The sequence below is a fragment of the Hyperoodon ampullatus genome (genome assembly GCF_949752795.1).
Source record: "Hyperoodon ampullatus genome assembly, chromosome: 10".
Lineage (NCBI taxonomy): Eukaryota > Metazoa > Chordata > Mammalia > Artiodactyla > Ziphiidae > Hyperoodon > Hyperoodon ampullatus.
This window is the reverse complement of record NC_136923.1, coordinates 36,833,168-36,845,724: the sequence shown is the minus strand read 5'-3', so window position 1 is coordinate 36,845,724 and position 12,557 is coordinate 36,833,168. Positions and strand designations below refer to the sequence as shown.

The 12,557-nt window shown below is 42.3% G+C and overlaps 1 protein-coding gene across 2 annotated transcripts in view; it reads right to left on the bottom strand.

The window, feature by feature from the left end:
- The window catches only part of NEK4 (NIMA related kinase 4), a gene marked incomplete at its 5' end in the record, with an annotated part of 41,620 nt that extends 32,416 nt beyond the window's left edge, over positions 1 to 9,204 (bottom strand). The window contains 6 exons of one of the 2 annotated variants that reach the window (XM_079712387.1): positions 1,673 to 1,814; positions 3,787 to 3,941; positions 5,759 to 5,866; positions 6,055 to 6,252; positions 7,176 to 7,442; positions 9,112 to 9,204. In XM_079712387.1, coding sequence (XP_079568513.1) covers positions 1,673 to 1,814; positions 3,787 to 3,941; positions 5,759 to 5,866; positions 6,055 to 6,252; positions 7,176 to 7,442; positions 9,112 to 9,204 — 963 coding nt within the window. The remainder of the gene's footprint in view (positions 1 to 1,672; positions 1,815 to 3,786; positions 3,942 to 5,758; positions 5,867 to 6,054; positions 6,253 to 7,175; positions 7,443 to 9,111) is intronic. The other variant, XM_079712386.1, reaches the window with a different exon arrangement.
- Positions 9,205 to 12,557: the final 3,353 nt, after the last annotated feature.

Below are 12,557 nucleotides of genomic sequence, written 5' to 3'. Positions count from 1 at the left end.
TGCTAAGTGAGATAAGCTAGACACAAAAGAACAAATGTTGTATGATTCCATTTATATGAGGTACCTAGAACAGGCAAATTCAGAGAAAGTAGATCAGAGGTTACCAGGGTCTGGGAGTAGAGGCAATGGGGAGTTAGACCTTAATGGGTACAGAGTTTCTGTTTGGAATGATGAAAAGGCTTTGGAAGATATGGTGATGGCTGCACAACATTGTGAATGTAATTAAGACCACTGAATTGTATGCTTAAAAATGGTACAAAATGAAAATAATTAATTAATTAATTTAAAAATGGTACAAAATGGCAAATTTTATATTACTTATATTTTACCATAATAAAAATTTTTTTAATGGATCAATAACCTAAATATAAGAGCTAAAACTATAAAAATCCTAGGAGAAAACATAGGCGTACATCTTCATGACCTTGGATTTGGCAAGGGATTCTTAGATATGAGCATGGGCAACAAAAGTAAAAAACAAATAAATTACACTTCACCAAAATTAAAAACATTTGTGCATAAAAGGACATTATCAAGAAAGTGAAAGGACAACCTAAAGAACGGGAGGAAATATTTGTAAATCATATATCTGATGAGGGTCTAGTATCTATAATATAGAAAGAACTCTTAGAACTCAATAATAAAAAACAAAAAACCCAATTAAAAAATGGGCAACAGGCTTAATAGATATTTCTCCAAAGAAGGCATTCAAATGGCCAACAAGTTCTATGTCATTAGTCAAATGCAAATTAGAACTACAATAACATACCACTCCACATCCACTAGGATGGCTAGAATCAGAAAAACAGAAAATAACAAGAGTTGGTGAAGTTGTAGAGAAACTGGAATTCTCAGGGATTGCTGATAAAAACATGAAATGGTGCAACCACAAAGGAAAAACAATGTGGTCATTCCTCAAAAAGTTAAACATAGAATTACCATATGACTCAGCAATTACCCTCCTAGATATTATACCCAAGAGAATTGAAAACAGATATTCAAACGTTGTACATAAATGTTCATAGCAAAAGCCAAAAGGTGAACACAACCCAATATCTACCAATGAATGAATAGATAAACAAACTGTGGTATATACATACAATGGAGTATTATTTAGACATAAAAATAAATGAAGTATTGATATATGCTACCTGGATGAACCTCAAAAACATGCTAAGTGAAAGAAGCCAGACACAAAAGGTTACATATTGTATGATTCCGTTTATATCAAATATTCAGAATAGGCAAACCCATACAAACAGAGAACACTGGTGTTTTACAGGGGCTGGATGGAGGAGGAGTGACAACCTAATGGGTATGAGGTTTCCTTTTGGGGTGATGAAAATGTTTTGGAATGAGATAGAGGTGATGGTCGCACAATACTGTGAATATACTAAATGCAATTAATTGTTCACTTTAAAATGGTTAACTTTATGTTATATAAATTCCACCTCAATTAAAAAAAACTTCTTAAAGTTATTACAGCACTGACTTCATGAACATTTTAATAGGCACTTTGAATACTTCACCAGTATTCCTTCTTTACAATACAAAATTACTTACACAACAGAAATCTAATGAAGCTTAGTCATTTCACATAGAATAACTAGCTTAGGTAACCTATCATTTTAATACAGTTTCTAGAACACATATCCTTTAGAATGAGACGTACCATTACATATGTCTTGGAGCCCTCTGAAGAGTGTGGTTGAGGGGGAACGGCTTCATGACTTAATTCAGCCTTTCCAGAAACCACTGTAGCCACAGGCTTGGATTTAGAGTCACCATTTTTAATATTATTTTTGGAGGTTTTTCTTTATGAGGAAGAAAAGAAGAAAAAGTTATTATCAATACAGTGAAGGTTAAAGGTTTCTATATATATGAGGAAATGTGCATACATGTTACACTCCCGCTTAGAACGGCTCGTTTTCTTTCTTTCTTTCTTTTCTTTTTTTTTCCTTTTTGGCCGTGCCATGTGGCTTGTGGGATCTTAGTTCCCTGACCAGGGATTGAACCTGGGTCCCCTGCAGTGGAAGCGTGGAGTCCTAACCAGTGGACTGCCAGGGAATTCCCATAGAACTGCTCCTTTTATAGAGAGGAGTCTTCTAAAAACCAGTGGGTGTTCTACAAAACACTTGACCAGTAATCTCCAAAAACAATCAAGGTCATGAAAAACAAAGAAAGTGAGAAACTGTCAGAGACCCAAGTTGACTAAGGAGAAATGAGGAGTAATATGGTATGCTGGACTGGATCCTGAAGCAGAAAAATGACACTAGTAGAAAAACTGGAGTAAGCCAAGTGAAGTCTGGATTTACTCAACATAAGATACTGATGTTGGGCTTCCCTGGTGGTGCAGTGGTTGAGAGTCCACCTGCCGATGCAGGGGACACAGGTTCGTGCCCCGGTCCAGGAAGATCCCACATGCTGCGGAGCGGCTGGGCCTGTGAGCCATGGGCGCTGAGCCTGCGCGTCCGGAGCCTGTGATCCGCAAGGGGAGAGGCCACAACAGTGAGAAGCCCGCGTACCGCAAAAAAAAAAAAAAAAAAAAAAAAAAAAGATACTGATGTTGTTTTCTTAGTTCTGACAAATGTACCATGGTAACATAAGATGCTGATAGGAGAAACTGGGTGAGGGTTATACAGAAACTCTGTTCTGTCTCTGCAACTTTTCTGTAAATACAATATTATTCTAAAATTTAAAACCTATGAAAACTTGCCTCACAATTAGAAGTACCAGGATAATTTTCATCTTCAAGTTCCACATTTGTAATAATACCACAACTACTTTGCCAAGTTTGAAAGTAAAAATGATTGGTATACTCAGCCTTGACTTGCAGAATAAATGTATACAGGAATAATATCCCCAACTGTTTAAGTGTGACATTTTCCAATGGAGCTAAACCTCTGGAGAATTCAAGGGGAGCATGAAGATCAGAGCTGCAGAAGGCCAAAGGTCTCTTGGTAGGAAATTATAGGCAATGTAAACAAAAATATGATCCTTCTTTATCCCCCAGGGCCTCTCTAGCATTGCCTCCCAAATTTAACACGTCAAAAGACAAGGACTGTGAAGGTCTTGTCTAGCTCTAAGTCTCAGGTCCTAGAACAGCTATTTAGTGAAGGTAGGACCTGAAAGTCAAAGAAGGAATTCTATCCCCTTGAGAAGTTATGAGTAAAGAGGGAACCTTACAAAAGCCCTCTGAGATTTGAGTATTATTTTTTAAATGTGACTATTATCTTACATAGTACATAATGTAATAATAGGCTTTTTAGATGATCTCTCATTTTAATATGATTTCTAAAACATACATCCTTGGGCTTCCCTGGTGGCGCAGTGGTTGAGAGTCCGCCTACCGATGCAGGGGACATGGGTTTCTGCCCCAGTCTGGGAAGATTCCACATGCTGCAGAGCGGCTAGGCCTGTGAGCCATGGCTGCTGAGCCTGCGCATCCGGAGCCTGTGCTCCGCAACGGGAGAGGCCACAGCAGTGAGAGGCCCGCGTACCGCAAAAAAATAAAAAAATAAAAAATAAATAAAACATACATCCTTTTAAAAAAACCGTACTCAATATGTCTTGGAACTCTCAGAGGAATGTGAAAGTGATATCTCCAATGGTTCTCTAGATTTCTGATTTTAGCAATTAAGCAAATCTTAACACTTGCTCTAATCATGCAATTCTACTTCATGTTTTTAAAAAACTCACCATAAACTCTCACACATGAAAATTATAAAAGCCACCCTCTTTTATTCCATCTATTTAGCTGACCTATTTGCAAGGGAAATATCTTACGCCTTCGTGGCCTCCAAAAACAAGGATATTTGGCGCTTTACATAAGGCTGCCTTAGGATGCTCCTCACAGAAGGTCTTTCTTCAGGCCTTTTGCTCAGCATGGTTCTTATTATTTCTGCCAGCTCTGGGCTGTAATCTTTCGGCATTGGTGGCAGCTACAAAGAGAAATAATACCATAAGTATGACTAATAGTCTTGTGAAAAGTAAAAGTAGGTAGAGGTTTCCCAAGATATATTTTTTAAATCATTATCCACAGCAGAAAATAACCAGCATATTAGTCTACAGTCTATTAGTCTATCTGGCATCCTGGTTATAATAGCAAGTTGTAAAATTATAAAATATATCCTTCAAACCAGCAGTCCCATTTGAGGACCCTCTCCTTCATAAATAAGAGCATGAGTTCCTAAAGATTTATGTACCAGGATATTCACTGCAGTATTGTTCTTGTAATAGTGAACAACTGGAAACAATGTAAATGGCCATTCATAGGGTACTTATGGAATAGAGTATGGTATACCCTTCTAATAAAATACCAGGCAGCCTTTAAAAAAATACAAGACTTACAGGTACTGACCTGGAAAGATGTCCCTCATTTATTAAGTCAAAAAAGCAGGTTGTGTACCAGTGTGTATAGCCTGATTCCATTTCAGTTACTTTTTTAACATACACACCCAGAGTTATAAAGACAGGGAAAAGCCAGGAAGGCTATGCACCAAACCATTACCAATGGTTATCTCCAAGGGATGGAAATGGATGGAAACAGGGGAATTTCACCCCTTTCTTGTTTGATTCTTTAAGAAGTGGAATTATGAGCAAATTTTACTCTTTCTGTGTTTTTCGATATTTTTTCAAATTAAAAAAATAAATGAGTCTTGGTATAATGTTAAAATCAGTAGGTGATTTACAGCCTTAAAACTTAACGGTGTGAGGATGCCTGACACTGCAGGGGGCAACTAGCCTCATGAAATTGACACATAAAGTTGGTTACTCTAGCATCTATCATACACAATGCTTTCTGCAAGTTTTAACTGGTTACTAGTGATTGTGATGATTATCAAAGGAGCAACAAGTTCAAACAGAGTAGACTTTTTTTTCTTTTTTGGCAGTGCGTGGGCCTCTCACTGTTGTGGCCTCTCCCGTTGCGGAGCACAGGCTCTGGACACGCAGGCTCAGCGGCCATGGCTCACGGGCCTAGCCACTCGGCGGCATGTGGGATCTTCCCGGACCAGGGCACGAACCCGTGTCCCCTGCATCGGCAGGCGGACTCTCAACCACTGCGCCACCAGGGAAGCCCTAGACTCTTTTTTAAAAAATAAATCTTTTATTTATTTTATTTATTTATTTTTGGCTGTGTTGGGTCTTCGTTGCTGCATGCGGGCCTTCTCTAGTTGCAGTGAGCGGGGGCTACTCTTCGTTGTGGTGCGCGGGCTTCTCATTGTGGTGGCTTCTCTTATTGCAGAGCACGGGCTCTAGGTGCACGGGCCTCAGTAGTTGTGGCTCATGGGCTCTAGAGCACAGGCTCAGTAGTTGTGGCGTACGGGCTTAGTTGCTCTGCGGCATGTGGGATCTTCCCGGACCGGGGCTCGAACCCGTATCCCTTACATTGACAGGTGGATTCTTAACCACTGCGCCACCAGGGAAGTCCAAACAGAGTAGACTCCTTTTAAGCCACTCATTTAACCACTTAGGAGAAGCTACCAGTAGCCTCAGGGCACCTGCACATCCTGTGTCTATAAGGTACTGGTTTTCAAGAAGCCAATTCTTCAGAGCCATTAAGCCACCTTTATAAATTAATATTAAGAAAGGATCAATCCCTTCTCCTCCAGTTCAACCCTCCCCACAGACAGGACCCACCATTCTTAACTATCCACCCAACATGATTACGCCATTTTCTCAGTAGCTACTTTCAAAGTTGCACTAAATTAACGTTGCTCCAAATATTAAAAACAATTAATTCCAGAATATTCTTTACCTTTCCTTCAATAATCCGATAAACTAAAGAATTCATGTCTTTTGCATTGAAAGCATGCTTCAGGGTGGCTATTTCATAAACACAGCATCCCAGAGCCCAAACATCAGACTAGGAAAAAAAAATAGTAAATGGTTAAATGTCAGAATGCCTTATTTACATTTTTCCTCTTAAAAAAAAAAAAAGACATTTTCCTTAAACCAATTCACAGAGAATTCTTCTAACTTACTATTCTGATGGGTTCTAAAATTATACTACTGTAGAGACAAGGTGAGCTGGCAAACACAGCCGAATCCTACCTTATAGTTGTAGGGTTTGTTTGAGAACAATTCAGGGCTCATGTAGTAGGGTGTGCCAATGAGGGTGCTAGCCATGTCACAGTGGTTCTCAAGCACTCGGGCAATTCCTAGGTCACCCACTTTGATGATGTTTGCTCTTGTTAGGAAGACATTTTGAGTTTTTAGATCTCGGTGAAGGATGTGTTTTTCATGTAAATACTGAAGAAAAATAAAATTTTATTAAATATAAATATTTAATACCTGACTTATTTATACCTGACTTCTTATATACCATCAACAACTGTATAAGTTATAGAGCCTTATACTCTTAGATGAGCCTTACCTACACATCAAAACACTATTGTTTTATAATCTCTAAATAAAAAGTCTAATTTACAACTTTCCAAAGTAAGAAATTAAGTTCCATGCATTAATTTGCCCAGCTTCCTTCACAATTGTTCCCTGGTGACTTGACAATCATACCATCTAGCGTTATATGGACCCAGTTAAAAAATGTGCTTACAAACTTTCACTGAAGGTAGAAAGACAACTTATACAAGGTCAGATGCACATTCCTCTCAGACTCATGAAATCTTCAGCTTAATAATATTTTGAACTATAACAATATCACTTTTATTGTTTAAATCCTAAGATACATTCTCTAATATCAGAGTGATATTCCATAAAGTCTCACTTTTGACTATGTGTATATTAAAACACAAACATGTTTCACATTTCTACTCACTCTGCCACAGCAGGGTTAAAGCCCAAAGCCCCACAGTTTAGGCAGATTAGCCCAACCACCTTTCAGTATGATGCAGCTGACCAACTGATAACAAACATGGTCATTCTTTGCTCTTTGTCAATTCAGGGCCCTTAAAATGGATTTTGCTATAAATATTAAATGAACAGAGAATTGTCTTTCCCAGCAATCAGACAAAATCCATGTCTGCTTCAATACAGATATCACTCATTCAGAAACACTTCAGTGCTACAGCAAGAGGAACTAGGTCCACTTCATAAATGGATTTTTTAAAGAATTTTTTTTTTCATTAAGCATTTGGGGAAGCATTTTCCTAAAATCCACCAGGCATCTCTCTGTCACCTTGGAGCAAGTGGGATGCTATGAGTCCTGACAGTACCTGCAGAGCCATAGCGATCTGAACAAACCACTCCACCACCTGACTCTCGGACAGAAGCCTCCCCTTCTGCTCTTTGAGCTTTCGGTACAGATCACCTCCTTCGCAGAAGCCCATGACGATGTACAGCAGACCATCCCCTCCCTCCCACGACTCCTTGTAGGTGACAATATTGGGATGCTTCAACTGAGATAAGAGCTGAGCTTCCTGTTCAGCAGCTCGCCGCTCTCGGCTGGAGGCATTTTGGAGGTTCAGCTTTTTGATGACATACTACAAAAAAAACACATGTTTTTATAATATGCAAACAAACATACAGTATTATAGATTCAAAAGTATTTAAGGATTATCTTGAGTGTCCTCAAAACCAACCTTTTGGAGACTGCCACATAACCTATTCATTTTGTTATTCACAAAGCACAAAACTGGGAAAAAGACTTGTTACCACTAATGATACTTTTTACAAGTTAGATTTATAGCAGGGTAGGGGGGTCACAAAAAAATTATACTTTCCATCTGCATTTTACAATTTCATTAATGGCTAAAAATGAGTCAATGTTAACATACCACTGAATTAACCAAAAAATCTGTGGTAGAGATTCTTTAACCTCTAAGTTCCCCCTACAAAGGTGCATACAATATGACTTGAATATACATCTGCAGACAGAATGGGTCTGTGGATTCCATTACATACTCAAAGGGATCCAAGGCCCAGTAAGGCTAAACATCACCTATCCTCAACATCCAAAATTATTCTCACTTAAAAAAAAAAAAACAACATCCTCCAACACCTAATACATCGCCCTCAACCAATGACACACCAAATAATTCATTATTCAACAAACACAATCATAAGTGTGTTTTGTAACAAAGCATAAATGTGCTTTGTAAAATGTAAACAAACTACTGCTGAAATGTGAGGGACTATTATTACAGCTAGTACCCCATCCTCAGCTCAAAAAAATCCCCCCTCCCCATTGACCACTGAACAAATCTCTTATGCCTGAGCTTGTGTTCCAGGCAGTGACCAGCACCTGAGACAAGGCAGAAGAGGCGAGAGGACCTTATACTTATGGGGCCACCTCCTCTCAGTTTGTCTGGGGCAGTCCCATTGTCCTGGTGTAATTATAAATAGTGTCTCCTTTCAGTTTCGAAACTGTCCCAGTTTGTACAATACATTATATGGTCACCTGTTTATAAACCACATTTACGAATTGGTTCATTATCCTGAGGCTAATGGGATAAAGTTCAACATTAGAGGCACGTTTTAGAAAGATCACTGAGACTGCAATGAAAGTGATGAATTGGAGAAGGGCAAGTCATGTGGCAGGGAGGACAAGGGGGAGGCCATGGCCACAGCTTAGCTAGAGACAATGATGTCCTGGATGGGGGAGGTACCCGTGGAGATGAAGAAGAGGCCAGTTGGCTTAGTGGACAGACGAATAAGGGGGTGGGAGTGGGGGAAGGTAAGGGGGGATCCCAGAACGACTCCCAGGTGTCCAGCTTGGGCAACTGGCTGGTTGGTGGTGCTACTCCCTGAAATGGGGACCGTGAGAGGAGGTTTGGAGGGAAGGTGATGAGCTGAGTTTTGAGCGAGTCCAGAGGTCTCCAGATCAGACGGGGTATGGGGCCCTTCACTGAAGGAGGAATACTTGCCAGGCGCCGCCGTTACGTCCTGGGAGTGTACGCTCTCATGGAACTGTCGAGGGTTGGGGGAAAGTGTGCAGATTAAGCACACCGATTACGACTACAAAGACGCCAGGGAGTTCGGGGCGCATATGAGAGGAAGGCCTGGCCTAGTCTTGATGGTCTGGGACGATTTCCCTGAAGAAGTGCCATCTGAGGCGCGTCCCCTTCAGAATATCTGGGCCCAGCCTTTGGACGGCGCCCTCGGCGAACCCCTGCCTGCCCCCATCCCCTACCGGGCCCCAGCCCCGCCGACCTGCCTGCCGTCCCGTCGGTGCCTCACGAGCGTCACCTCCCCGTAGCTGCCCCTGCCCACGACACGCAGGTAGCAGTAGGCGGTCAGGGGCATGATCCCGGAGCGGGCCCACAGTCGGGATGCGGCGGCAGCGGCGGGGCTCGCGGCGAGCGGCGGCGGGAGGCCCCGCTCATTCCAGAGAGGAAGTGGCGCCGGCGGCGGCTGAGGCGGCCCTGCCAGGGCGCCAGCGCAGAGGCCCTACCCACCGCGACGCCACTGCCATAGCGATCCCCGCAGGCGCTGCCCTGCGCATGCTCCGCGGCCCGGAGGACCCACCACAGAGCCGGGGCGACAGGCGGCCAGAGCGACCACGCCGGGCCTGCGCGCGCACCGTCGGCCTCACTTCCAAGGCCGGAACTTGCGGGTTTCCCGCAACAATAGACTCACGAACGCTTCCGCTTACTGAGCGCTTACTTGTTCTTAGTGCTTTGCACGTATTCGCTCCACAAATATTTACTGACTGCTTACCCTGTGCCTGGCCGAAAAAGTCCCTGCCCTCTGGGAGCTCACATTCTAATGGGGGACTGGGGACAGACTAGATTCTACAAGGAACATTTGTTATATTTACTTTATCATATGGTGGTTAATGTATGCATGCAGCAATCCATTTTATTTTTCATGCATTGCAAGATAAATTGAAGATATCAGTGCACTTCACCCCTAAACAATTCAGCTTGCATACTGAGAACTGCAAAAACTCTCAGAAGTACTCCATTCAAACCCCTGCACTAAGTGACGACCAAATTTTGGCATGGTTTTTAACAGCTTAAGGCAGTATCCCCAGAGTACCTGCCCACCTTAAATGGCCTGCCTGTGAAAGCTCAAAACTGCCAAATATTTATCGTTTGATCCAGCCAACACCTCCCTTTCCTAGGACATATACCTAAAAAGCTTAAAATTATAAATCCAATGGGGCGGGGGGAGGGTGTATTCCTACAACCCCAGAATGTCTTTCTTAAGGTCATGAAATCCATCCCATCGAAATGTAAGGTTTCTTGGCCTATATCCAAGAACCAATTTTTGCCCAGTTTGGGGGGGTGGAGTTGATATTGCCCCTGTTGAGAATGCACAGTATAGAGCATACTATTGGGGTTTTTTAAAATATAAATTTATTTTTTTAAATTTATTTTTGGCTGCATTGGGTCTTTGTTGCTGCACGGGCTTTCTCTAGTTATGGCAAGCGGGGGCTTCTCATTGCGGTAGCTTCTCTTGTTGCGGAGCATGGGCTCTAGGCGCGTGGGCTTCAGTAGTTGTGGCGCACGGGCTCAGTCTCTGTGGCTCACGGCGTCTAGAGCGCAGGCTCAGTAGCTGTGGCGCATGGGTTTAGTTGCTCTGCGGCATGTGGGATCTTCCCAGACCAGGGATTGAACCTGTGTACCCTGCAGTGGCAGGTGGATTCTTAACCACTGCACCACCAGGGAAGTCCATCTACTTTCTTTACCTACTTTTCATACACAGTTGTTTCCTTTCACCCTTATTATTTCTAAGTAGTTTCAATTACATATGTTAATTAGAATTCTTAACCCTTAGAATCCTTAATTTCTAGTGAAAACTGAGAAGTGAATAATGGTGGACAGTCTCTTACACTAGCATTCTGTGGATTGGCAGAGATAAATACATTCCAGAATTTCTAGGAGTACATTCTTCCTCATAGTAAATTTTCCAATGTAGCAGAAAAGATTTTTACTAATAGACCTAAATATATTAAGGGTCTTTTTTTTTTTTGTAAAAGGAAACCAAAAGTGGATTAACTTATGTTCAGTGATTAATGTTTCAGTATTTTATTTTATTTGAAAATGATCTAAATATTTAATAAATGTCTATTATTTAACTTATCTCAGTATAACTTTAAGGTTTCAAGTAACCAGAAAGATTCTGGAAACTATTTAAGTAGACATGCCATAAAATAAAATAATTGCTGAAGTGTTTACCTAAAGACTCTTATCCCATTTACGTCTATTTAATTCACTTGTTCTTTTAAAAAGTTATTTATTTATTTATTTATTTATTTTTGGCTGCGTTGGATGTTAGTTGAGGCAAACGGGATCTTTCATTGTGGGGTGCAGGCTTCTCTCTACTTGTGGCGCACAGGCTCCAGAGCACACAGGCTCTGTAGTTGCGGCATGCGGGCTTAGTTGCCCCGTGGCATGTGGGATCTTAGTTCTCCAACCAGGGATTGAACCAGCATCCCCTGCATTGCAAGACAGATTCTTAACCACTGGACCACCAGGGAAGTCCCAATTCACTTGTTCTTAACATGAAAATTTCATCATACCAAGTTGTTTTTCTTGCTAACAAATTTGGTAACAGAAACAACATGAACTTATTTAGCTAGTGTACTCAGGTGTAATAAAAGTTGTATATCTTGGGCTTCCCTGGTGGCACAGTGGTTGAGAGTCCGCCTGCCGATGCGGGGGACGCGGGTTCGTGCCCCGGTCTGGGAGGATCCCACATGCCGCGGAGTAGCTGGGCCCGTGGGCCATGGCCGCTAAGCCTGCGTGTCCAGAGCCTGTGCTCCGCAACAGGAGAGGCCACAACAGTGAGAGGCCCGCGTACTGCAAAGGAAAAAAAAAAAAAGGGAGGGGGCACCACCCCATAGTAGATGATGTTGTTACTGAGTCCAAGCTCGCTCTGCTCACCGCACAACAGGCCAATAAATCGGGATATGAGGTGTTGAGGCAAGGAATAGTGACTTTATTCGGAAAGCTGGAGGGCTGAGAAGATGGCAGACAAGTGTATCCAAAAAAACCGTCTTATCCAGGTCTGGATGCCAGGTTCTTTTATAGAACAGAGAAGGGGAAGAAGTGAGGAAGTAAAGTAACAAAAAGCAAAGGTTAAAGTAAAAGAAACAGATGCAACATGGAGTCAGGATTTGCTCTTCCCTGTTACAATGTCAACCTACCCATAGGCCTCTTCACTAGACTCCATCTTGGCTAAGAGACGTGAACGCACACAGGGGAGGATCCTGAGATAAACCAAATATGGACTCAGAGCGGGGCAAAGCAAGATGATTGACCAGAGGAAACCCGGAAGAAATGCCCCATACCATGGGGGCACGGCTCTCCCTCTCTGAGCCTGCCCATGTGTGTCTATTCACATGTGCTCTTTTTCCTCCTAATAAACACTACTTGTTTCACTACTTTCCATCTCTTTGTGGAAATTCATTTCTACAAAGTCAGTGGGCCAGGGCCTTGTCACTGGCCACTGGCCCTCATGGTCTAGTGGCTAGGATTCAGCTCTTTCACTGCCGTGGCCTGACTTCAATCTCTGGCTGGGGAACCAAGATCCTGCTTCAAGCTGCTGCTGGCCGAGGCCACCAGAGATCAGTTCGACTACATGTCTTTTTTCCAGCAGAAAATGTCAATGTATCCTGGCTCCTCCCTTACCTCTTCAGAACAGTTCCTCAG